This window comes from Symsagittifera roscoffensis, chromosome 1, assembly GCF_963678635.1.
Source record: "Symsagittifera roscoffensis chromosome 1, txSymRosc1.1, whole genome shotgun sequence".
In the NCBI taxonomy this organism is placed as follows: domain Eukaryota; kingdom Metazoa; phylum Xenacoelomorpha; order Acoela; family Convolutidae; genus Symsagittifera; species Symsagittifera roscoffensis.
In genome coordinates, this window is record NC_087062.1 from 24,058,379 (window position 1) to 24,085,987 (window position 27,609).

General features: G+C 40.6%; 3 protein-coding genes across 5 annotated transcripts in view; 1 reads left to right on the forward strand and 2 right to left on the reverse strand.

Annotated features, from left to right (window-relative positions):
• Positions 1 to 27,609, forward strand: part of LOC134841641 (dnaJ homolog subfamily C member 13-like) — a 554,774-nt gene that overhangs the window by 355,560 nt on the left and 171,605 nt on the right. The gene's annotated exons all lie outside the window — the stretch shown is intronic.
• The window catches only part of LOC134841795 (DNA replication complex GINS protein SLD5-like), a 493,875-nt gene that overhangs the window by 81,016 nt on the left and 385,250 nt on the right, over positions 1 to 27,609 (reverse strand). The window lies entirely within an intron of this gene.
• LOC134841824 (glycine cleavage system H protein-like) lies at positions 4,663 to 7,110 on the reverse strand. Of its 2 annotated transcripts, none has more exons than XM_063857873.1 (4): positions 6,275 to 7,110; positions 6,112 to 6,197; positions 5,650 to 5,845; positions 4,663 to 4,866 (listed from the first exon to the last, which is right to left on the reverse strand). In XM_063857873.1, the coding sequence occupies exons 1-4, from the start codon at positions 6,417 to 6,419 to the stop codon at positions 4,766 to 4,768; spliced, it is 528 nt and encodes a 175-aa protein (XP_063713943.1). In that variant the 5' UTR covers positions 6,420 to 7,110; the 3' UTR covers positions 4,663 to 4,765. The 2 variants fall into 2 exon arrangements, with proteins under 2 accessions (XP_063713943.1, XP_063713936.1); XM_063857866.1 differs by having other exon boundaries at positions 6,112 to 6,209.

Below are 27,609 nucleotides of genomic sequence, written 5' to 3' on the forward strand. Positions count from 1 at the left end.
GAGAGTTAATAAACTAAAATACATTTTTGAAACTTAATCATTTACATTTTTACCGTTATTTGCAATTTTGTTTTTGGAGAGGGCAATTCTCTTTCCATTTAGCAATTGAACTTGGAATGACCAATGAGAACTTACAAAAAATCGAAATTAAAAATCGATCACGTTTGCCTTCCTTTTAACATTGGAAATGAAGTCAACCTAAAATCAAAAGTCAAACCGCGAAAAAAAAAACAAAGTTGAGCGTGAACAAATTTTAAACTTTTGCCTGAAAAAAAATCAACAAGACTTATTTAAGAGTACGCACTACGTTCATTACTCTTCAAATATTTGGTAAAAAACGACAAATAATTTCAGACACAGAGGCGAACCTGAGCCTTGTACCACTTGCGATACAAAAATGAATGACAAAGAGTAAAGCCAAATGAAAAGCTAAACCAAAAATTAAAAAAAAAACTTCAAAAAAATTGATTTATGAAAAAAAAACATCAAAATTGCAAAAAGACCAAATTATCTGAAACAATGTTACAATAGACCATAAAAAACTTACAAGGAGCTTTTAAAATGCTAGAAAGAAGCCGAACTTTTTGAAAAGTCATTTCTACGGGAACTAAGCCGACAATATAAGACAATAGGCTAAATTAGTCGAAAATTTTCAGCTTGCAAAAAAAACAAGTCTTCACTGGAACCAAACTCCAGGGATTGGCCTTCTCAAGCATGATTGTTACAAAAACTGCTACAAAAAAAACTGTTACCAAATAAAACTGAAACTTCAAAAATAGTCGGGCTACAGAAACTAAGCCGACAAAAATGAACAGACGGACGACAGTCCGAAAAAGCACAAAAACACTAGCAAGCAAAAAAAACAGGTCCCGTTCGGATTTGAACCGCAAATTTTTGCCGTATCAATAAGTGTGTTACCTCCGCGCCAGATGGTTGGTTGAATTGAAAATAACAAATAATATTCAGAATCAAAATAAAATCTATGCTTTACAAATTAGGCCAATAAAAATGAGTAGCAGATAACGAAAATGATATTTAAAAAAAAACGGAATACGAACCGACAGATACTAGGCCGAAAACCGCTAAAGCAAAAAAAAACAATTTTTCGAAAAACTTATTTGGAAATATAGTCACTGCCATGCAGAAATTTATTTGAAAAACAATTAATACCCGAAACTAAAATAAGGTATTTACATTAGAAATTTCAGAAAATTGAGCATGTCTTGAACCATTCCTACAAAAATGACCATTCTTTGAACAAACTTATTTACGGGAAAAACACAACCACCAGTGTCAAATAAGCTTTCAGTATTTAACGAGCGGCCACTAAGAGACAGCAGGTGGGTAGACGCCATTGAGCTGAAAACAAAATGGTTTAAAAAAATTGTTGTCAAAAAAAAATTTCAGCAAATAAGTTAAATAACTTTGAAATAATGCAACACAAACTACCTTAAATCTTCAAAAAAAATCAATTTTAGCTTTTAGCCGAAAAACACAGGCCGAAAAACATAGGCCATTTAGGCCGAATAAAACTAAAAGAAAAACTAGGGAAAATATACAACGCCAGCTATTAATTCTGCAAATTACTCAAGAAGCAGAAACCAAGCCAACAATTTTCGAGCAGACACCAGTTGAGCAAAAAAAGTCGACTTTTCTAAAAATCGGCAGTAAATTTTTTCCCGAAAATTTTCAATTGCACACAGAAAAAAAACAAGGTCCAACCGGAACCCGAAAAGCAGGCCTTGATGAACAAAGGTAACCGCATTACCTCTAGGCCAATTTGGAAGGAGTCTCGAAGTTAATAAGGTTCACTAATAAAGCAAGTAACAAAAAGCGAGTAGGATTTGTAAGAAAAGTTGATTACAAGAATAAAAATAATCTAGTTCCCGATGACAATACACTTGCTCTGACAAGTATAATGAGAAAAACAGCGGCCTTTCTGTAAAGAGCTCAAAACCATCATCGTGGTCCTTTTCTCTCTGGTCAAAATTTCGTAAATACAATTTCAAATTTGTATAGCTGAATGCACAAATTTTTGATATCTTTTAAAATAGTTCATGTAGTGATGAGAAAAAAATTACAAATAAAAACTTACTCATTTTTACGTTTGTTTCGCGCACATTTCGTCTTTATACAAAAACGCAGAGAAGAGCCAAAAAAAGTATTTCAACACAGAGATAAAGCGAAGCTTAACACCGGTTGCAACACCACACAAACCTGGCAATCTACATAAGAGAGAAAACACAAAAACATCAATCACAGAAATTCGTCTGCAACCATATTCTAGTTAAAGAAAACAAATCCATTAACACAATGGAAGCTTTAAACAGATGCGAAGCGGAGCTTCGCTCTACTTCCGATACTACGAAACAGCATTGCAAGCAAGCAGACAGGAAAGGAAGCCCAACAAGTCCAAAAACATTGATAAAAAAACTTCCAAAATTTTGTCTGAAAGGATATTCTATTTGCGGTAACTTGGGTAAATTTGCGTTAACTAAGGTAAATTTGCGGTAACTTAGGTAAGTAGACCTAAGTTCTACTTAGGTAAATTCCCGTAAGCTGAAAAAAGTGCGGTTATTTAAAAAATTGCTGTTGATAGAACTATAAAACCTATTGTAAAAATAAGAGAATTTTGTGATCCGAAAGGGAGCATAACAATTATGCTTCCCGTGAAACGACCCAAAATTAGGCAATTCAGCCCATAAAATATAAACTGAAATCATTAGCGCCGAATAAAACTAGTAAAAAAGGAAAACATAGGAAGTAAATGTTAGTGAAAATACAAATTGCAGGAGTGAACCAACACTCTCAAAGCAAATATAATGAACATTCGGTATAGCAAAATATCTTAGAAGAGGCAAACAAGCCGAAAAACATAAGCAGACATCTTTGTAGAAACGGACTCATTCTCGTTTGAAAAATAGTCCTGCTGAGATGCGAGCTAAGGACATGTTCCGTACCAAGCTTAGTAGCTTATCTAGACCTATTGTACCAGAGAAGCTAAGACTAAGACATTTAAATTAATTGTGAGCCAAGCTGTCAAATGATTCAACTGATTTTTTGAAACAAGATGTTTATCCGAAAAAAGTATATTTTACTATTAGATAATGCTTTGCTAATGGCAAGCGTAAAAAAAAACAGACCAGAAACCGAGTTTCGATAGAACGGAAAACCCAAGCAATAAGTATAATTATTCCTAGCTGTATAAATCACTTTTTTCAGAAACCGAAAACAATTTGCATATTTATTTTACAACTTCCAAATATCAAGAGCAACAGTCTAATTATACATTAAATCGTTATAGCATCTATTATTAGGCATCGCATCATGACTCCTGGCTGCTCAAAAACAGATCATACTTCTGCTGGTTCATCAGTTTTGACAATTCGGAGGCCACGTCTCCAACTTTCAATTTGCATATCCAGCTTATAAACAAAGGTAACTATATAACAAGGATAGCCAGTTACTGTGCAACTAGTACAGAACTTTCCGACCATAGTTTTTCAAATTGGTGTCGTTTTTTTTTGCGTGGTGTGGTAAAAGGATTGAACATTTCGTCTTTATACAAAAACGCAGAGAAGAGCCAAAAAAAGTATTTCAACACAGAGATAAAGCGAAGCTTAACACCGGTTGCAACACCACACAAACCTAGCAATCTACATAAGAGAGAAAACACAAAAACATCAATCACAGAAATTCGTCTGCAACCATATTCTAGTAAAAGAAAACAAATCCATAAACACAATGGAAGCTTTAAACAGATGCGAAGCGGAGCTTCGCTCTACTTCCGATACTACAAAACAGCATTGCAAGCAAGCAGACAGGAAAGGAAGCCCAACAAGTCCAAAAACATTGATAAAAAAAACTTCAAAATTTTGTCTGAAATGATATTCTATTTGCGGTAACTTGGGTAAATTTGCGTTAACTAAGGTAAATTTGCGGTAACTTAGGTAAGTAGACCTAAGTTCTACTCAGGTAAATTCCCGTAAGCTGAAAAAAGTGCGGTTATTTAAAAAATTGCTGTTGATAGAACTATAAAACCTATTGTAAAAATAAGAGAAATTTGTGATCCGAAAGGGAGCATAACAATTATGCTTCCCGTGAAACGACCCAAAATTAGGCAATTCAGCCCATAAAATATAAACTGAAATCATTAGCGCCGAATAAAACTAGTAAAAAAGGAAAACATAGGAAGTAAATATTAGTGAAAATACAAATTGCAGGAGTGAACCAACACTCTCAAAGCAAAGATAATGAACATTCGGTATAGCAAAATATCTTATAAGAAGCAAACAAGCCGAAAAACATAAGCAGACATCTTTTTAGAAACGAACTCATTCCCGTTTGAAAAATAGTCCTGGTGAGATGCGAGCTAAGGACATGTTCCGTACCAAGCTTAGTAGCTTATCTAGACCTATTGTACCAGAGAAGCTAAGACTAAGACATTTAAATTAATTGTAAGCCAAGCTGTCAAATGATTCAACTGATTTTTTGAAACTAGATGTTCATCCGAAAAAAGTATATTTTACTATTTGATAATGCTTTGCTAATGGCAAGCGTAAAAAAAAACAGACCAGAAACCGAGTTCCGATAGAACAGAAAACCCAAGCAATAAGTATAATTATTCCTAGCTGTATAAATCACTTTTTTCAGAAACCGAAAACAATTTGCAAATTTATATTACACAACTTCCAAATATCAAGAGCAACAGTCTAATTATACATTATACATTAAATCGTTATAGCATCTATTATTAGGCATCGCATCATGACTCCTGGCTGCTCAAAAACAGATCATACTTCTGCTGGTTCATCAGTTTTGACAATTCGGAGGCCACGTCTCCAACTTTCAATTTGCATATCCAGCCTATAAACAAAGGTAACTATATAACAAGGATAGCCGGTTACTGTGCAACTAGTACAGAACTTTCCGACCACAGTTTTTCAAATTGGTGTCGTTTTTTTTTGCGTGGTGTGGTAAAAGGATTGAACAAAAAACTAGAACTAAGGAAAATTCTGTAGAAAAATGACTAGAAAAGAAAATTAAATGCCAAAAAAATCAAAAACTTTTTTTCAAATTTTTATTGCTTCAGTATGTTTTTAATTCGCAATCGCCGCTAAAAACTCCGGAAACAAAATTATTTGGATAAAATTAAGTTTTCGCGGCCTAAATTAAGCAAAAATAAGCTATTGTGAGCCTGCTCGCTCGTTTTATTCGCTCGAATTTAGACTAAAAATCAAACTTTAAACCCGTTTTTCTCTTTACTGGGACAATTTTTCGTAATATTTTTTGATGTCGTTCGAATCACGACTGAAAGGGCTTTAATATGGTATATCACTCGACATAATCCCATAATTGTTTGTGGTACCTGATTTTGCGTGGAAAATACAAAGAAAAAACTAAAACGCACCTGTATACAAAGTTCCTCCGCATTTTTCAAATGGTCAGAACAACAATCATTCGACAAGTTGAGCTTAAGAAAACTTCAACAGAATGAGAACAGAAAACTTCAACAGCTTGTTTGCGTACATCAAATATTTCATGAATATACCAAGTTGCCTTTATAAAACCCGTTGAATTGAGAAAACAAATTAATTCGTAGTAAATCAAAAAACGATTTTATAATTTATTATATCAAAATCTACTAGCCATCATCACACGGACTTTCATTGATAAGACCAGGCTTTTCTTCTAGAACTGAGTTCACTTCGGATACTTCGCCACTCACAGGCGAGTAAATGTTGCTTACTGACTTCGTACTCTCAACTAAACCACATTCGTCCCCTACATTCACTTCTTTTTCCAGTTCAGGAAGCTCCACAAACACAACATCGCCCAATGAACTCTACAATTCAAGCAATAACTTCTACAAATAAAAAGTAGTCTCCAAGTTGCAATTTCAGCGCGGTCCCAAGTTGCAATTTTCATTCCATCAAAATCTGTCATTTTTACACGCAACACTGGAGCAAAATAAATAGTTAGGCCGATGATCTCAACCGGGTGACTTTTTGAGGGAAAAATCGGTCCTTTTTGCTGTTTATAACTCAGAAAGAACGGTTCAATTTGGTACATCTCGTTAGGCCGAAAGGATATTTACTTATCTTGGCTTACCTGAGCATGGTCAGAAATACCAATAGTTGCTCTGGATTTGTCATCGCTTAACAAAACCCACTCATGTGATTCGGTGTAAAACCTCTCTAAAACGTTAACTACATAACCAATTTTATTCATTTGATTTTGAATAATTAAATTTAGTAGTTGATTATTGACTCACCTCTAAGTATGCGAGAGCGGCTAAAACTTCGACTGGATAAAAAATTAACTTTTAACAAACAGTTTGCTTCACTCTTCCATATGGGTATCGAAAAATGTGTTCTGCTCACAGGAACAACTCGAGAAAATCTACCCACAAAACTCATTTTAATCTGTAAGAAAGTAAGATGAAAACTCACGAAAAAAAAATCAAATAACTTTTAAAACTTTCGATTGTACAATAATCAAATTTGAATAGAAATCTAGTAATTAGTTCATATTTGCTCGGCTGTTTCACCAGAATTTATACCATGCCTTTTCGAGATGCGAAATCAATTTGTGATGTCTAGTATCAATATCACCCAGTCTTCTTTCGAAATTTCTGAGCTCTGCAGCTTGTTTGTCAATTTCAATAGTAAGGTTCATTAGCTGATTAGATAAATACTCAATGTTTGCTTGTCCTTTGAGCTGTTCAACTTCTGATTTCTCTTTATGAGAACTCGACACTTGATACCATGTGTAGACAATCGGTGAAATAGCAACCAAAAATATCAAGAGTTCGCTTAGCATTTCTGTGCTGTACTCGATTGCCTTTTCCTCTTGAAGAGGCGGAATCTTTCTAGGCCATTTGAAGCCCTGATTCAACATTCTTGCCCTAGTTTCGCATCTGTGATAAAACTGTCCCAGTGGGACCACTAAGTACACTCTGAAAGTTCGATAATGAGGCGCCTGGCTGGCAAGGTAGCGTGCAAGAGGTTTAGACAGTTGCCTCAGGGCAATCCAAACAATACTAACCAAAGGTAAAGCCATGCCTTTCGCAACAAATCCCTGACGTTTCTCTACAATGTAAACATGCTTGATACTGAAAAAAGTAAAAGTAAACGCACTCACTGGGACAATTAATTAAAAAATTGGTATCCCCTCCACCTCGCCAAAATGTCGCTCGACATATTTCGCAGATCACAATTTGACACAGAGGCGAAGATGCACTTATAATAATAATAATAATAATAATAATAAACAAGGATTTAGACATAAAGCCATGGGGCTAAAATGCTTCGCGTTGGGAGTTTTAAACTGAGTTTTATAGTTTCTTTGAGTTTACACAGCTATTGCAGCAGTTTATTCACCATGTGCATGGGACACTTTCCTCATATTTACTGATGAAATATATCCAGAAAACGTTTTTGAGGCTTGATTTGAGTCTTTCGTATTTCATCGCAAACAGGTCTTCTTCTTCCTGAGTCTGTAAAATTTTGTTTGCTAGTGTGTGTTCTGTGCCAGAAATTGCTTTTCGATTTTTCGTAATGATAATTTTTATGCGCTAAGTTATTTTTCGTTGATCTTCTTGTTGGGGCTGTAGATTCTTTGAACTGAACAAATTGTCTCCAATGGAAGTTGTATTGGTCGTTTATTATTTTTTGAAGCAAGAGAATGTCGTGCATTTCGTGGTAGAGAGACAGTGGAAGCAGGTTTAATCTAATCAGTCTGTCTTTATAGTTGATGTTGTTACATGACAGTATCCAACGTGTAGCTTTTCTTTGGACATCTTCAATAATTTTTAAATCACACTTATTTGCTTTCCATATGGGTGAGCCATATGACACAATTGGGGTTACATATCCACAGTAGGAGTTCAGTTTCATTTTTAAGCTCGCTGATTTTGAAATATTTCTTTTAATTAAAAATAAGCATCCTATTGCTTTTTGGGCTCTTATTTTTGCGTGTGCTGACCAGTTTAGGTTGTTGGTTATTTGTATACCAAAGTCTTTTTCTGAACAGGTTTTTTCAAGTATATGGTATACCACGCATACACAAGCAAAAATATGACCGATAACGCTACTGGGAAAAAAAGAATGAGTAAAACTTAGTCTACAAAATTTCTTGAGTGACGCACTCCAATTATGAGTCTACATATAATTAGTTGCAAAAAGTTCGGACAGATAGAATTAATTAAAATGAGCAATCAGTGCTTTTCGACGCTTTTTTGGATGCAAAATCTGAAACCGAACTACCTTGAATTTTTTGTCAGACCAAATTCAAAGTGCGAGATCGTCGAATATCCGATAATTATGCTAGCCTAATTTTTAAATACTGTGATGAACATCCAGATTTTACTTTACAGTTCGACGCTTGGGATGCAATTGTCCGCCGTGGTTATAGGTTTTGTGCGAAACTAGAATCTACTTAACAATCTCTCCCCCCCTATTGTATTTACTAATTAATATCCACACCTGCAAATAATAACAGTAAAATTGCACTGATGACCGACTTTTTACCAGACCGACCTTTTACCAGAAAATTCATAACATGGACCTTTTACCAGACTCGATAAACAAATTTGATTGACAGATGTATTGACGCCAGTCAGTCTGGTTGAAGCCAATGATTTCACGGTTTCTCAGCAAAGCTTTGCTTGTTCTAACCACTTCCTTTACGAATCGTCCACGGTAAAAGGTCGGTCTGGTAAAAGACCTAGCCCCATTCGCAAAGCATTGTTATTAAATTAGAAATTTGCAGTAAATCGCGACATTTTAAACATGTAACTACGCTAATTGGAATAAATGACTGCCTCTCAAATTATTTCGACGCGAAGGAAGCCGTGAGTAGCTTAGAAAAACTAATTTATCTCGCAAATCATAAATTCTCCCCAGAAACAATTTTACTTTGTACTGTAACTCCCTTAGGCGCTTTTAGAAAAGATTTTAATCCAAATGTACAGAAGCTAAACAAGCAAATTCTTAATTTAGTACGGAATGTAAAGGACTTGGGCGAAGTAAAATTGGATATTTTAGACATAAACAAAAATTTTAGTCAAAATACCGATGCGCTTAGCTCGGATGGTTTGCATCCTTCTGATGGGGGTGTTGAAATTTTGGTGCAAAATTATAGAGATTCTTTTAGAGGTTTTGATATTAATGCAAACACATGTGAGATTACAACCCGCCCCAGAATGAAGCAAACCCAACAATCATCATATTTAGATCCAAAAACGGCAGAAATGATACAAATTTTCCAAAACGGTGCAAAATTCTTTAGGAAATACTAGTTTCGCATTTTTTCTTGGTACAAATTTTGGCGATTACTTAATTTATTTAATTTATTATGCTGAATATTAAACTCTCGTTGTTTTGTGCAATTTTTCTGATATCCAAGGCCCAGATGGAAAATATAGAAAAAACCATTGTTTACTGGGGCCATCTAAGCTGCCATCAAAAGATATTATCATCGAAATGTGGGATAAATGAGCGGAGAGCTACCACACTGACTCATCTTTTCCTTTTTGCGTTGTTACTGACCCAAAGTGGGGATGTTGAAAAAAACCCTGGTCCTATTGAAACCATTGAAACAGTCTACGGCATCTGCTCAAAAAATTGTGCAAATTTTAAATATGTTTATTTGAATTTTCAAAGTATTATTAGAAAACGGATGCAATTGAAAAAATTTCTTGATGATATGGGCAACAATACAATTATAGGAATTTCCGAAACGTGGCTGAAAAAAGATAGTGACAATTTATGGAATCTCGACCCTAGAACGCATGCGATGTTCAGATATGATAGGCAATCAGCGGTAAAAAAGAAAGGTGGTGGCGTTTTGCTATATATACCAGTCAAATTATCTCCGAAATTGAGGCCTGATTTAAATTTATTTGATAAAGAAAAATATGAGTCAGTGTGGGTTGAGTGCAAATCTACATTTAACATTTCCAGTAAAGAAAAAATGTTATTTAATTTGTGTTATAATCCAAGCAGATCAAACTTTTTTGATTTTTTGGAACAATTAAAGCTTAACATAATTAATGCAGTTTCAGTTTCTAATAAAATTACGCTTCTGGGTGATTATAACATAAATTATCTGGATAGCAAAGAAAAAGAAAATTTAGATTCTATAATTATTCCATATGGATTGAAGAATTTTTGTCCAAACGATGAGACCAGAATTAGTTCCTCAACTAAAACTCATATTGACTACATTATCAGTGACTATGAAACAAACGGCATTGAATTTTGTTTTGATACACCTTATAAAACCGACCATTTTGCTTCATTTATTTTGACGGATATAAAATGCGGCAAAAGTTTACCGAGGATAATTTCGACTTTCAATAAGAAAAATTATCAGAAAAATGAATTTTGCAATACACTCTCCGCTCTTCCTTGGTATCTCTTATATCAATGTACAGAGGCACAAAACATGTTCTCGACGATGATTTATTTAATTTCTAGTGCTCTTCAGCAACATGCTCCTACCGAAAAACAATTTGTTCCTAATTTTAAACCAAAAAATGTTTTGAAAACGGAATGGTTCGATTCAGAATGTCAGCATTTGTTGATTAAGAAACAGAATTCACTCAGATCATATCGCAGTCAAAGCACAAGCGATAATTGGTCAAAGTACCAGTTTTTACGTAATCAAATGAGCCAATTGATTAGAAGTAAACAACTCGATCATTCAAAAAATTGTTTTTCACTTCTCAGCACTATCCAACAATAATAGAAATATATTAACCAAGTTAGAGTTACATGTTCTGGCAACAATCGAATTACAGTTCTATGAAATTCCTTCAGTGAAATGATAACCCAAGACAAAAAAATTGCCAAACATTTAAATTATATTTTTTCAAACTTGAAACTTATATTTTTTCTATTGAAACCATTGAAACAGTCTACGGCATCTGCTCAAAAAATTGTGCAAATTTTAAATATGTTTATTTGAATTTTCAAAGTATTATTAGAAAACGGATGCAATTGAAAAAATTTCTTGATGATATGGGCAACAATACAATTATAGGAATTTCCGAAACGTGGCTGAAAAAAGATAGTGACAATTTATGGAATCTCGACCCTAGAACGCATGCGATGTTCAGATATGATAGGCAATCAGCGGTAAAAAAGAAAGGTGGTGGCGTTTTGCTATATATACCAGTCAAATTATCTCCGAAATTGAGGCCTGATTTAAATTTATTTGATAAAGAAAAATATGAGTCAGTGTGGGTTGAGTGCAAATCTACATTTAACATTTCCAGTAAAGAAAAAATGTTATTTAATTTGTGTTATAATCCAAGCAGATCAAACTTTTTTGATTTTTTGGAACAATTAAAGCTTAACATAATTAATGCAGTTTCAGTTTCTAATAAAATTACGCTTCTGGGTGATTATAACATAAATTATCTGGATAGCAAAGAAAAAGAAAATTTAGATTCTATAATTATTCCATATGGATTGAAGAATTTTTGTCCAAACGATGAGACCAGAATTAGTTCCTCAACTAAAACTCATATTGACTACATTATCAGTGACTATGAAACAAACGGCATTGAATTTTGTTTTGATACACCTTATAAAACCGACCATTTTGCTTCATTTATTTTGACGGATATAAAATGCGGCAAAAGTTTACCGAGGATAATTTCGACTTTCAATAAGAAAAATTATCAGAAAAATGAATTTTGCAATACATTCTCCGCTCTTCCTTGGTATCTCTTATATCAATGTACAGAGGCACAAAACATGTTCTCGACGATGATTTATTTAATTTCTAGTGCTCTTCAGCAACATGCTCCTACCGAAAAACAATTTGTTCCTAATTTTAAACCAAAAAATGTTTTGAAAACGGAATGGTTCGATTCAGAATGTCAGCATTTGTTGATTAAGAAACAGAATTCACTCAGATCATATCGCAGTCAAAGCACAAGCGATAATTGGTCAAAGTACCAGTTTTTACGTAATCAAATGAGCCAATTGATTAGAAGTAAACAACTCGATCATTCAAAAAATTGTTTTTCACTTCTCAGCACTATCCAACAATAATAGAAATATATTAACCAAGTTAGAGTTACATGTTCTGGCAACAATCGAATTACAGTTCTATGAAATTCCTTCAGTGAAATGATAACCCAAGACAAAAAAATTGCCAAACATTTAAATTATATTTTTTCAAACTTAGGCGAATTTTTCGGCGCTAAAAAGCCTCCGAATGACAACAAATCTGCCTCTGAATCTGCACTTTTCCATTTTCAACACATTACAATGAAGCAATGCTTTAATATAGTTCGAAAAATTACTGTTAGAAAACCTCTCGGACCTTGTACCGTACCTGCTTGGGCAATCATTGACGGTCAATCAGTTATAGTTCCACATTTAACTTTTGTCATAAATACTTGCTTAGATGAGAACATTTTCCCGATCGAACTAAAAAAGCACAAGTAACCCCTTTGTTTAAAAAAGATGACCCAATGGATGCAAAAAATTATCGGCCAATATCAAGAACTTGTGCTTTTTCTAAAATTTTTGAAAAAATTTTACATGCCCAAATAACAGAACATCTTGACAAATTTCAAATAATGACACCATTTCAATTCGGATTTTGCAAAAACATTTCAACACAAGATGCTCTTGTTTATGTGGCAGAAAGTATTCGAAATCAAATAGAATAAAAAAAAATCGTACATGCAGCTTTATTAGATCTGTCCAAGGCTTTTGATTCTATTTCGCATGAAGTTTTAATTAAAAAATGCTTTCTCTCGGTTTTTCAAATGGAGCAAATGCTTTAATTGCTAGCTTCCTAAACAACGTATTCAAAGAGTAAACGTCAATGGAATCTTTTCAGACTGAATTGAAATCAAACGAGGTGTCTCACAAGGAACGGTACTTGGTCCGTTGTTGTTCAATTTATATGTTAATGACATACAAGAGCGATTATATGACGGTTGTACTTTAGTTCAATATGCTGACGACTGTATGGTTTTTTTTCTCTTTTATAATTTCTGAGGATGCTTTGAATCGATTGCAAAAATCACTCAATAAACTAACGGAATTTTTTGCAGAGAACCAATTGAATCTGAATGCATCTAAATCGGAATTCATAATATTTCGACAAAAAAATGATAGCAAAAATGTAGATACTGATACAATAGTAATTAATGGGTACTATGTAGCCAAAAAATCAGAATGCAAATATTTAGGCCTTACTCTTGATTCAAATTTATCTTTTCATGCTCAAATCGAAACAATTCTCCAAAAAATGGCACAAAGAATTAAAACTATAGATACAATTGGACAACAACTGCCGACATTATCATTAGTTGCCTTGCTTCATTGTCTTGTTTTATCACATTTAGATTATTCAGCAATATTTTTAATACAAATTAATGCTACTTTGATGCTATCTCTAGAGAAACAGTTGAACTGGGCGTTAAAAAGAACATATTTTAGATCGAAATTTAAATCTTCTTCCCTTCTTCGCATTAGCAAATCGTTCATTGGAATCGAGAAAAGAATTGAGTTAAAATGTATAACATACATATACCAATATCTTACAAACAAAAAGAAGGCTTTTCAAAATACATTGAGACTACCGACTGCCAATCATAGGCTCAACAAAAGAACGAAACAAATTATTTTTGACAAACATTGTTCAACCGCTTCTCTACAAAAATCATTTTTTCATTTGACTTCTAAAAAATGGAATTCACTGCCCATAATTTTGCGCAATTTAGAAAAATCGAGAACAGGATTCAAGAAAAAATTGAAGGAATTTTACGTGAGTGAATTTAGAAACAATCCAATATGTACAAATACAAATACGTGGCGTGATTTCCGTTTTTGCTAGTTCTATATGTTTTAATTTAGTTTAATTTTCCAGACATTGTTTGAAAGAGAATCTGTATATACTCTGTATATACGCTGTATGTTTGGACTATCTATAAAATTGTTTGTAAAGTTAAAATACCAGCTCGTTCTTAATTCTTAAAACTGATGTTTTTTTAGTATCCGTAACTTCATATATTTTAATCAACCAATTTCTGAACTGTAACCGAACTTGCTTTGTTTTGTTTTGTTTTGTTTTGTTTTGTTTTGTTTTGTTTTGTTTATTGCTTGTTTTCTGATGTTGTGTTTTTTGTTTGATGTAATTAATGAATTTTAACCAAGTTTATTATTTACACTTTGCTATACTGATGCCTCGGCTTTTTACTGTATAGTAATTCAGGTGTTCTTTCTTCTTCTCTTCTATCTGATTGGTCGAGAAATCGCTTCAAGTAATCAAATTAACAATCTCACCTTTCTTGAAAATTGGGATTGTTTAGTAGATCCCGAAACTCTGCTTTACGAACTTTTGTGACATTCGACCAGAATGGACGAAAATGCAGATGCAGCAATTTCGAATTTTAGCAGCGAACCTTCCGTATTGGCAGTTTTGTTGCAATAAGAGCGTTATTCGGACGATTGAACAAAACGTGAAGGCTGAAGGATTCGGAAGTTCCTAAATTTGAAAATATTGAATTGATGACTTAATAATTCTAAGAAACGTCAAAAACAACCATTTTGGCAGAAAAACTAAAATAAGACACAACAACATTAGTTGCGATAGCGAGAACGACGAAAATTGTGATGGGAAAACAACAACAAAAACAGAAGCAACAGAGACCACTCCGAGTTGCAACTATTGTGTCGCTACAATAGTTGCAAGGCCGTTTCGAACAACGGTGAAGGGTGGAAGACAGCCTTCCGGAGGGAGAATAAGAGTCTTATTTCCCCGGATTCAGGAATCCGGAGGGGTCTCGGGATTTGGACTGAAACTGTTTTACATAAACTTTTAGCTTCCCTATTATGTCCTGAATTGAATTTCATTAACATCTGAATTTATGTAACAATCGCCTACTTCGGTCACATATGAGGCTTAAGAAAAATAGGCCCTATAACCATTGGCTCAAGAGTCAGGGACACTATCTCTTGTGTTTTTCTACCTCAAAAACGGTTGGAGCCAATTCGGTTCGCTTGCGACATGAGACTAGAACCCGTTACAGCTTAAAGGCCACTACCAAAATATCCCCCCACTCTAGAAAATAAGAACGTCCCCATACTTAGGTCTCAAAATACCCAAAATACACGAACGCCGTTAAAAACCGGGTTGGAACAATCCGCTAAGTTACTTTTTTATTGGACAGTGATACTTTGATCCATTTCAGATGGATCAACCTAAAACTCGCCTTACCTCAACATAAAAATCATAAAACACACTCGAGAAATTTAAATTAGGTACTTACATAGCAGCACACTCGAGAACTAGAGGTAACTAAATTAGTAAGCAACTTGAGAATGATCGGGGAATTAAGTTTGATTCAATAAGTTCTAATCGAACAAGTTTTATCTCAAGAATGGAGTTTCGGTTCTGGACCATTGGGACACTTCGGTTGTCCACCTTTCCACCGAAGGCTCACTCTGGTTTAGCTAGATTTCGATCTTCTTTTGTAATCACTGTCTCCTATATCAAGATAGGACAGCTCTACTCTCGTGGTTTTTATTATTATCTTGGAAATTGCGAATAGCAATTTCCCGATGTTTTTCTGTCATTTTCCCGCAATTGTCAATTCGGTCGTTCTGATCTTCTATTTCTGAGATTTTCAGTTTTCGCGAGAAAACTGAGCATGACAGGCTCCATTCGAATTTTTGAAAAAATAAAATTTCATTCCAAAACCACGTATTTTCGTGTTCCTCAAGGTCAAACTTCCAGATATGACCGACTGGCACATACTCCCCGGACTCAAGATCGATGTCCTCATCGCGTACTGCCGTCTGTCAGTGAATCCCCAGAAACCCGAGTGTTACTCAAGATACAGTGCCAGTGGTCATTTACAGAAATTTGCAGCGGACTTAAGTTTATCTACACCCCAAAATTCAAAACCATGTTAAGTTTTCACACTATCGCTAAACAGCAATCAAAACCTGCACCTGTACCTGCGAGTTTTCACTTTTTAAGCTAGTAATTTAAAATTTCTTTTGTCCTATTCAATCAGGAAATTGTCATGCAGCATTTTGATTTATATAATAGATATAACATATTAATAACAATATCTCATTTGTTAAAATTTCTTTTTGGTGAACCCAGATTTCATCCGAGTTCACCCTCGAGCCCCCTTCCCTCTCAAGGCTCAAGACTCTAGAATTTCCATTTGAGTCACCGGCTCACCTCGCGTTCTTCGCCTTCGAGGTACCAGACCCAGATGTATTCGATACCGTGATCTGTTTCAACAGTGCTTCTTCATCATCGGAGCTAATCAGGATCTCCTCCCAAGCCTTCAGCTGTTCATAGGATCGCATCAACTCCCTTTGCTCCTGCAATCTCTTCGATTGATTGGGTAAATTCTTCACTCTCCACTCTCGGTTCGAACAGAAGGAATTTTGAAGACTCAGGCTCACGTTCTTCGCCAAGTCTTCCTCTAGTATCGACTCCCTCGCCTTGGTGTTGTTTCTAGACACTCTACCAACTCTTTTTCCACCCCGTCGTGATCGCATTTCGGTGGGTCAGCAGAGGTCTCTTGAAGGCTTCCGGTCCTATCTCGGCCTGGAACTGTCGATATTCCTTTTGATATCTCCTCATATGATCCTTCATTACCATATATAACCAGGATGTTAACGTCGCTCGAAACCAAGGAAAGAACCTTATGCGGCTCCATACGTGCCTGACTTCCGTTGGTATGGCGAATACCTTGCATGCAGTCTCAAACAACTCAATTCTCCTGCTGTAATCTATTGCGTAAATCGACTCTGCCGTTGGCGTCTTCGATTCCCGATACTTCGTTACATTTTCTTCAATCCATCGTAGAGCCAGCATCGTGCTCACCACCAACATGGTCACCTTCTGCTGATGATCGGGCAGTCCTAAAGACCTGATTTCTTCCACATCCCAGATCAGGCAGAGATTCGCGTGATCCGGATACCACACCGTTTGTGCCAGATAGTGGCATGGGCATTCCCCATGTGTGATTTCAATACTCCTAAGGTTGCGCTCTCCCGAGGCTTCCAGAAGAGGTTCGAGCTCCATCATCTTCTCGTGTATCGTATCGTTTTCCTCCACATTTGGAGCACCACCCACCGGTTTTCCGATCACGTTTTGTCTCTCGTGGTCACTCGTGTTCTCACTTTCCAAACTCAAGAGCTCTTCCCCCCAGATTTCACTCAAGTCATCCCTCTGCTCTCTCGGCACTGTTCCTCGGATTTTTCTCAACAAACTGTGTGAGTGATGCGACATGCGAGCCAACCTTACGCACTTGGGCACCGAGAAGGCTTTGTCTATCAATACCCTCTGGCTTGATACCTCCACCATCGAAATGTGCAGTGGGTAGTGGCTGCCGCACAGGTTGGCCATCACCGACCCCACTAAGGACTTCGCATTTAGAGGCAGACCATAGGCTTCGCTCATGGGAAATCCCATTTCCGCTTCAAGTCCAACCATCCAGCTCCTGATGTGTTTCTGGGTTACCTGCAACACCCCGGGCCATGACTCCACACTCAACGCGGTCACCAAGTGGTGTTCTGACTCTAGGCTCTCCAGTGACTGGAGACTGCACATTCTCGAGAAGAATCCCAGAGCTGTTGCCAGGTTCACCGTGGTACTCGCGTAGCACTCAGCCACGATCTATATTTCGCTCTTCTCCCTTTCGGTAATGTCTTCAAACCAGGTGACTAGATCTTCTTTCTGGAAGGACTGTATCCTGACGCATGACCGTCCATCACAGGTGTGCTCGCCATTTCCACACGTCGAATCAAGACAACTGCCCGGCTCCATTTTCTTCACCGACCCTAGTCTACTCGTCGTTTCACTAGACTCCTTCACCTGAGGCAGGATCAGTCGGTGCACTATGCCCAACGTTGCTAGATCCTCATCTTCCGTCGGTGCTAGCCTTACTCACTCCGTGACTTCTTAGACCAGGCTCGCGTGGGGATGTGGGCACCAGGAGGGCCTCAGCAATTTCCACACCACTCCCAGGTTCGTGATTAACATGCCATTCCCGTTACTCATCTTCAGTTCGACTCTTTTACTTGAGCGCGGTACACTTATCACCTCTGGTATCTTCTCGAGAATCAAACCCAAGCTAGGTTTCTCTCTCTCCACAGTATCTAGTTCCACTATCTTCTCTGTCCAGAACTTTAGTAGCTCCGCCACCTCGTAGTTTCTGTGAGCGCCTCTGGCTTCCGAGTCCAAGAAAGGGTTGTACGCCATCCCCATCACTGCAGACACATAATGGTACTCTCCCTTCTTATTGGCTTTCAAGTACTCTCCTGACGAGGCTAAGTTACGGTGCACGTCATGTTTCTCCTCGAACTTCTTGTTGCAGAATCTCCGTATCTCATCCAACTTCCTGTGGCTCTCTAGAGATTGCCTGGAACCATCCTCCTTTTCTATCCCAGTACTCTCGTACACATTCAAGTTGACTGTTGAGACTCTCCTTTCCATTGATTTGCTCCCAGTTGCTCTTTGCTGGCATGCTAGGATGGTGCTGTCAGTCATCACCGACATGATCCACCTCAAGAAACAAGTAGCGTCTCTCCTCCTTGCCAGGCTCAAGCCTGAGTTATCCCTAGCCACGTGTTGCATCAATGTCTGATATATTTCTAGACCTTTTCCACCCAACTTCAACTTGTCCCGCGAGGTCAGCGTTTCCAACTCTATCGCCACCAGGCTCCAGGCGAACATCAATTGTCCTGCTGTTCTAACAAAGGGATTTGCCATCAATGGCGACGCCGATGAGGACGTCCTCATCGCTTCTTCAAAGTAATCCCTCAATAAGTTCTGCCAAGTTCTCCTCAGATGGCTCCCCAATTCCAATTTGTTAATATCCGCCTTCTGCTGGGTATCCCAGTTACGTCGTTTGCGTGACACTCTACTGTCGAGTTTCTTTAGGCAGTCTTCCAATTCCTTCAATGTTTCCAGGGCCACCCACCACGGTCGGGAGGTGTTCCTCGTTTTATTCTTCTCGAGAGGATCGCTAGTTACTTGCTTCCCAGTGGCCTGATGTTCATTTGAGACCCATTCTTTGCCGACGTCCACTTCCCATGTCTGCCCGCTCGTCGAACCTCGTTTCATCTTTGTCCTCTGAGGCTTGAAGTCTTCTTCCGTTGTCGAGTTGGTGGGAACCTCTATCTCTCTTTCCACCTCGAGGAGTTTCCTTGGTTCTTAGCTACTCTTGTAGGCTGCTGTCTTCCATCGTGTCAGAACCCTGGGGGCCATCTCTCTCAAGTTTTTCTCCGAGACTGCATCCGCCGAAGGACTACCCCACCCTTCTACCTCTCTCTTTCTCTTGCGAGACTTCACGTCTTTACATGGGGGCGTTGCCGTTATCATCACTGATTCGACCTCTTTGTCTCCATCCAACCCTTCCAACTCTTGCCTCACCCCTGCTTGAGCCTTAAGGATATTATTACTTTTAATTATATTACTAGTTTCGACCTTATCCCCCCTCACACTTTCAATTATTTTATTGACAGTTTTTTGTTTCAGAGTAGAGCTGTCTTTACATTCGTCTTCTTTGGTCTTCCGTGATGCCTTTCTCAACTCGACCATCTTGCTCAGCAGTTCCCCTCTAGCTTTCTCCTCCAGACCCGTCCTCATCAGGACAGGCTCTCCAAACTTCACCACTGTGTTCCACAGCTCTTCCTTTTCATCATCCAGTGTGTTCTCGCCATCCACTTCTCGATTGAACTCGCTTAAGAATTCTCGCCAAGCGTCCTCATCCAGAGTGCCTAGGAACATGGCCTTGTTTCCCTCGAAGGTATTCTTCTCCTTTTCTTCTGCGCTCAAGAGTATCATTCCCATACTAGAAGTCTCACCCATCAATGGCAACTCTAGATTTTTACGGGGAGATGAGGTCAGAGGTGGTGTGGGAGTGTCTGCCCAATTTTCTCCGCTCAGGTCCTTCAACAGCTCTTGAGTGGTGAATTCCTCCTCTGATGGTTTTGGTTCGGGCGTGTTCCCCACTTCCATATCTTCCCCTGCCTCGCTGAGAGTCTCATCCATGGTTTCTTCTCCTGATTCGACTCTTCTCCTCTCAAGGATCCTCCTGAATCGATCTTCTACGGGGCCGCTTCTTTTATCTCCAGGGGTGCCCACCGACAGGGGTGATGGTGTCGTCGGATCTGGTTTCTTGTATTCCGTCAGAGCCACATACAACGGGCCTGCTGCATCCAGCTCCTTCCCCTCCTGTCTCATCTCCACCTACTCCAGTCCGTAAGGTGCCCGGTATCTTCTTGTGGCAAACTTCATCTCGTCCTTTAGTGCAATGTGTCCTTCTTCCACAATCATGTTCTCCAAACCCGCCCGCTCAAGCTGTCTCAAGACCTCTCGTATCTCGAATTTTGGGGGCAGTGAGCCTCACATCTTCTTCGCTTGGGTCGTCCAGGAGTTTATTTTTATGTCACAGGTGTGAAAATAGACCGCTGCAGTGTAGCCGACGAATAGGGGATCCCAGCCATCGGTGAAATCCCTCTGCTGCTCTTCCGCCGCTGCTCTCGCGAACAGGGACGGGACCACCAGGGAACTGTTCATTCCCAGGATCATTCTCCTTACGGTTGGGAACTCTGGAATGGTTGTTGGCAAGACCTCCTTCTCCAGTATTGCCTCTAGCTCCCTCTTCACCAACTCGAAGCTCCTCTTCCATGCGGGAATTCTCAAGACCTCTTGTCCACTCGCCGTCAGGGGATTTAGGTTCCAGAATTTGAGGTAAGTTTCGATGGGACCCTCGCGTTTACCTCCCATCCTACACTGCAGTTGTCCTCGGAAATTGTACACCATCAATTCTTGATCTTTCACTTTTCCGAAGAGTACCGTGTTGCTCATTTGTGCCCTCAACACCTCTTGCTGACACCAGTTGAGTGCCGTCACATCCAGTATGCTTATGAGGCTCAAGTGTGTCACGGAGTTGCGATAAGCTGTCACCAGAGGATCTGGAAACGCGTATGTCACGGCCGGTCCATAAATGCAGGTTACGGCCTCCTCCAGCCCCCGGATTATCCCCATGGGGTCCGATCTCATTACCAGGCACAGGTCTGTCAACAGAGGCATGCCCCCATTCACTTTCCTCCATTCATCTCGCGTCTTTGGGTTCTTCTCCTCACCAGTCAGGTGTCGGTTCTGCATCAGGAGGTACTGCACTAGCAGCGTCTTCAGCCCGGCAGCACACTTATGTGAATAGGTGTCAATGCTCGAGTGGGTTTTTCCCATCGACAGGGGCTCCCCATATTTCATTAGTCGATGAAATGACACCAGTTCACCATGGGTCAGAAGCACCAGTGCCAAATATCCATCAATCCGGAGTGTTTCCACACCCCGACTGAACATGTACGCTGGACCCATATTGAATAGGTACCTCGGGTAAACCAGGTACAGTGCCAACAACAAGCTGATGTTATGTTCAGGATTTCTTGTATAAAGGCTCCGAAGATAGTCTCTTTTGCACTAAACACTCTAGCCATGAACTCCTTTCCCCAACAAGGACTCAAGAACTCAAGAATCTCGTGATCCCTCCTCGTCTTCAGCTCACCCTTTGCGTGCTCCCTCCAGAATCCTCCAATTGTGACCTCGTTGGCCGCTGTGATGAACCTGGCCACCGTCATTTCCCTTTTCTCGGCCACTTCCAGCTGCTCCTCAAGAAAATCCCAGATTTGCTTCACAAGAGGTGGAGCATTCTCCCTCGTCTTCTCCGTAGCGTTTTCCAATCTTGGTGTCAGGAATGGCCACCTGCCTCTTTCTTGTGTCAGTCGATACACCATCGACTGCAGTTGCTTCTTTTTTGCAGCTACGTTATTTCTTTCATTGCTCGGTCCTCTGGATTTACTGGTGGAGCTTGTGATAGTCAATTCCATGCTTCGAAACCACAGGCTGGCCGTCAGGTGAGTTATTATTGAATGATTGTCCCCTATAACCGGACTGAGCTTGAGTTGTCTGGCGAAGTTCGATATCTCCAGCAAGAGGACCTCGTTCAATACCGTGAGGATGTCTGCTAACTCGTAGAAGCCCCTCAACGCGTGGGACACATCCGCCCACGCCGCCGCCAGTTCTGACTTGCGAAGCCTCAAGTTCGTCGGTTCCAACTCCCGATTGGGAGCTGCCATCAGGATACGCTATCCATTCCCCTCGGTTATCAAGATCAAGACCGCATATACAAATTGCAGAGGCATGCTCGCGTACCCGGGGGACGTCGTGAATACCACTCTTGTCTTGGAACCAAATCGTGAGGTAACGTTCTCCTGTACCTCATTCATCGCTGCAAATAACGTCTGGATAGCTTCCCAGATTCTCTTCGGCGCCGATTCATCACCCTTGAGCTGCTCAAGAAACCGCGTTGCATGCAGGTGGTCTTTCATTCCCGCAAACAGTAGTAGCTCGGGCTCGCAAGGCATCTCCGATTTTATTGCTACCACCAAGAATAACATTTGTTTCAGCTCAGCTCCTGGCATTGAGTATATCAAAGTCTCCGGCCAGAACAACTTGGGAGACATTCCCTCGAAGTCCGATCCCGCAACGATGACCACCCTCGCAGCAGCTGGATCTGCTTGTCGTAAACTGCCAAGTTCTTGGCCAATTGGAAGTTCCCGCAGGGTTTCCCGTATCTAGGATCGTCTGCCAACCTCGTGCCTTCATAAGCGGCATCCGGCAGTTCCATGTCCGTTGGGTTCAACAGTTTGTCCACCACCCTCAACTCTGCTGGAGTTGCCAACCTAATTCTGGCAATGCTCGTTCGATGTTTGGGGGGCTCCACTATGAGTCCCGGGCTCCCCAGCAACTTGAGAGGCCTGTAATTGATGGGTCCAATGACCGATTTCGTGGGAATCCCAGTCAGATCCGCCGTCTCCATGATTTTCGCTCTTGAGAAATGCGTCTCGTGAGCCTTCAACCAGTCCACGCACTGGTGTATACCCAAGTCTTCATGTGACACTCGCTCGAGACCCAAAGCTTCTGCCAACTCTTGCCTGCACTCCAGATCTTCCAAATCTGCCCCTTTACCTTCTCCAGATATCTCGACCGACTGGTCTCCGCCGGTCTCTCCACCCTCTTGTTCTCCACCACCACCACCGAGGATACTACCGAACTCTGAGGTGTTGATGACGTTGCTTCCTCGGCCTCCATGGGTGCGGCACCTGGTAATCTGGTCCGGCTGCTCCTCGAGCTGTCTCTAGAATTGGTCGTCGCTCCCAGGCGACTGGATAAGGTTCTTGAGTTAAAGAAAGGCGGATCTGGAGGTGGCCCGAATGTGAATTGGGCCGTCTCCAGCAATTCTGCCTCCAACGCATCTCAAGTGTTGCCAACATCTGTGGCGTCGCAGCTCCAGCGAAACTCAAGATCCCCGTTTGCTAATGTGATTGAATCCGGGTCAGCACCCGCAGCAGGCTGTCCCCTACGATTAGGTGGACCGCCCCCTCTGGCACACGTGGCTGCGTGAGGTATTCCACCCAAGCCGCGTCATGGACGCACTCCCTCCTGACTCTTTGTGCCGTGCTCCAATCCATGCGATTGTGCCTGTGGTATCTGCCTTCCGTGATTTTCTTGTAGCTTGAGATTACCACACTCCTGATAGGTTGCTCCCTCCATGTCGGGGGTAACTCCACTCTTGCCGGGCTCTCACGATTCCTTAGTTGTAGCCTCTCGTTCAATTCTTTCAGACGTGACGAGCTGCCGCTCACCTGACTACCGCTCGGGGTTGAACTTGGGGTATGCCCAGGCAGTGCGACGTCCATCAATGGACGTATCATTTGTGTCTCTAGGCCACGCAGGGAGGACGTTGACTCAGTTGGTGTCCATACCTCCAACCCCTCATTCATATGCTCCTGGGCCGCGCGGTCAAGGTTAAATCGTCCCTTCGATCTGGGAGCTTCGTCCACCTCCATACGCGACTCTGGCCTTGAGCCGGTAGCCATTCGCTACTTGGGCCTGGCTCCCTTCGGCATATCGAGCTCGCGTTGTCGTTGCTGGATTCTCTCAAGTTCCGACTTCAGCTGTTCACAATTCGCGGCATTCTCTCGCACCCTTTGTTCTTGTAGATGCTCGGCCTTCATCATATCAAGTTCCTTCCGCGCTTGGTACTTTTCGACGACCGCTTGATCTCTCTCCAGATTTGCCTGATCTCTCTCAAGCTTCGCTTGATCCCGGTCGAGGTTCGCTTTGTTCCTCTCCCGCTGAGTCCTCTCAAGTTCTCTCTTCAGAGTACTGAGGTCCGGATACGCTTCTCCCGTTTGTTGCGCTCGCGTCATCGATGGCATCTTACTCGTGCTCTGGCCCGTAGATCTTGCTGATGGTCTGATCGGTAGTGGGAACTCCCCTGCGCCATACTCGGTGTTGTTGCCCAAGCCAGGGTTCCTTGCCAAGTCGAATCCCCTTATTCCTCCATCCACATTCCAGGACAGCCATCTGGTTTGCTCTTGGTTGGATATTCCATCAGTGGTGTAGCCGACCATTAGAACCGCTTCTGTTGCAGACTCCCGGCATTCGCCATCAAGTGTGGGCCTTTTCAGAGCCGACGGCATGGACTTCCAGAATCGATCTGCCATTTCTATAATTTCTAGATGATCTTGAGTATTAACCAACTTGTGAATTACCTTGCAACTTGAGAACTACCTTATCAACTTGAGTATTATCTTTCCACTTGAGAATTTACCGTACCACTTGAGAATTAGCGTACCACTTGAGAATTTGAGAATTAACTTCTTGAAGCGTTTTTCAACTTATGTGTTCGTTCAAGAACTTCTTTTCTTCCAATTGAGTGCAGTTGGGTAGTCAATTTGACTTTACCAAATCAATCTGAAAATAACACTTGATTTTTAGACTAACATGCTATGTTCCTAACCTAAAACGTCCCTGCCACTATAGTTAAAACCTTATCCTTTTTGTTCTACTAAAATAGTTCAATTGGAAGTTTTCTAAAAGCATGCAGATTCATTTTATGTTTTAGCACCATCAATCATTTAAAATTTAATTGTCATGCCAATCGCGTTTTAAGATCCTTTTACCTCTGCCGTACCCCAATACCCAACTTGAGATCCCTTCATACCCAACTCGAGACCCCCATGTACCCGACTCAGGCGATGCTCAAGTAGTATTTCTTGTGCAGATGTACCATTATCTCTGTTTCTGCGAAGACCACGTGTAGGATAGCGTATAATTCCCTTGGGCTCAACTTGCCCCTGTTTGGGTCATAGACCGGCATTGAGACCTCCGTTATCCTTCTTTCAATCATGAAGTCTCGTAGTCTTGTTAGTGCCAACATCACGTGTTCAGGATCGATCTTGTTCCTGTCATTGACCCTCGTCACTAGGAAGCACAGGTATTTGCCTGGGACTTGTGCTACTGATGGTGGAAGCGCAACCATTCCTCCCAGCCCCGGTCTCTGTCTAAACAGAAACTCCACGTTCTGGTACTCTCTCTTGAAGTCGGCCTCCAGTCTTGATTTGAAACTCATGTCCGCCGTGATACAGATTGCGCTAGTCCTGTCTGACAGGATGAAGTCACTATCCGTTATCAGGATGTTTTCCAAGTATTCGTTTGGTATTTCAAACTTCGTTTTGTAATTCCGTCCTATGGTAGGCTCAGCCTCCTCCCCATCCAGTTCCAGTCCGCTCGTTTCTCTCACTTCCCTGAGTTTCTTTATCATTAAATTTTCGGTGTGGGTAAGTCCTACCCCCACTCCCCGGACAAAAATATTTATCGACGTCCCCGTCGATGATGCTGGGTCTGAATTATCTGGTGGAATGTCGAGCGGCCTGTCTGTTGCCGTCCAGCCGAAGAAAGGATTTTCCGTCTTCATGTGCTTTCCCGCTGATATGTCAACTTGTTGTATGCTTTGTCCTTCCGTTCTTGACATCGCGCATCCATTCTAATAGCCTCAAGTTCGTGTTCTCCCTCCTCTCTATCTCGCTCTGTTCCAAATCCGTCTCCCGCTCTGGTGTCGAGTAGTCTTCCTGTGGGTAGTGTTCATTATCATTGATGATTTGCCATTCATCATCAGCTGCCAGTTCGCCCACACTTAGTAGCTCTTTGCTTAGGTCATCAGGCTGTATCTTATCAATCAGGAAATCGTCTCCGTACCTGTTGTACCTCATGCCTGTCCGTTTGCGATTACCACTCCTTGTCCCCGCTGGTATTGATAAGTCTGGTTCTGTCCACTTCGGCACCTCACCTTGCTCCGGATTGTTCCAGTCTTCTTCCACAAAAGGTTTCGCTTCAGAGTCGGCTTCTATTTTTTCATTGTCATCCAAGCTCAAGTTCTCATTGCCATCATTTTTCTCTCTGGTGCCTCTTGCGTTCACTTCACATGCTGCCTCCACCAGTAGGTACTCAAGTCCCTCCATTGTATACACCAGTCCTCTGAGGATGGGACATGAGGCTTCAGATTTTCATAACAAGCTGTTCGCCCAGTACTCAAGCGGTAGAACTGTCCTTGTTGATGTACTTCCGTTACCATGAATAGTCCTCTCCATTTTTTGAGTAGTTTCTTTGTCCCTTTGGGCGGTATTACATTCTGGAAAACCCACACGTACTGGCCCACCTCATATGGCTTCGCCTGTAATATCTTTTCATCATATTTCTTGCGCTGTCTCATTTGTGCTTGCGCAGTGTTCCTCCTGCATAGCTCGTTTAGTTCCTGCTGTCTCCTGATCGCTTCTTTCACGTAAGCTTGAGGCAACGTCCTCTTCCCTTCGTATTCCGGGTAAAAGAATGTCAGGGGCATTGCTCTCTCCCTGCCCGTCAACATCATGAAAGGACTGATGCCCGTTGTTGAGTTTTGCGTACTGTTGTACGCCCCTACGACTTGCGGCAGATATTTATCCCAGTCTGTCATGTATCTTGAGCAGCATACCCTCAGCATGTTCACTAACATTCTATTCTGTCTCTCTACCAGCCCGTTGGTCTGAAGATGGTAAGTCGTTGAGTGTGCTTGAGCAATGTGTGACCTCTTCATTAATTCTTTGGTCAAATCCCCCACAAAGGCCTTGCCGTTGTCTGACTGAAAAGTCATTGGGCAACCATACCTCGATATCCAATGAGTTATCAGGTTGTCACAAGTCTCCTCTGCCGAGGCTGTTTGACACGGCACCGCTTCAGCCAACTTTGTGAAGTGGTCTATTATAACCAGTATCTGGTTATATCCCGACTCCGTCACGCAGATCTTTTGATGGTCTATCTGTACCACTTCATTAAATTCGGAGCTTTCAACCGACTTGAGTGGGAATTTCATCTTCCTTGGGTCTTTTACTTGCAGGCATGCCAAGCATGCATTCACCCATCTCTCGCAAGCTTTCCTCAATCCTGGCCAATCAAACCTGTGAAGTATTCTTTGTTGCACCTTGTCTATCCCCTGGTGCCCCATCTGGTCGTGCGATCTGAATAACACCTCTGTCTGATACAATTGTGGTAATATGATGAGGTTGTGCATGTGTAATATTTTCTCCTCATCTTTTCTCTTGCACGCTACCACCCCGTCAGCTGTGTGATAGAGTAAATCTTTCTTCTCTTTGTAGAACTGGCTCAAGATCTTGTAGCTGTCTTCTTCAAGTTCCCCTTTCTCCTTGGACCCCTTCCGGA

Bases quoted from the DNA above. Each gene is read 5' to 3' on its own strand.
- LOC134841824 (XM_063857866.1), bottom strand. From the start codon at position 6,419: ATGAGTTTTGTGGGTAGATTTTCTCGAGTTGTTCCTGTGAGCAGAACA. The intron at 5,846-6,111 runs GTAAGCCAAGAT...CTTGAATTGTAG, and splicing joins GTATTTCTGACCATGCTCAG to AGTTCATTGGGCGATGTTGT. The intron at 4,867-5,649 runs GCTAGTAGATTT...CTTTGTTTATAG, and splicing joins TGAAAGTCCGTGTGATGATG to GCTGGATATGCAAATTGAAA.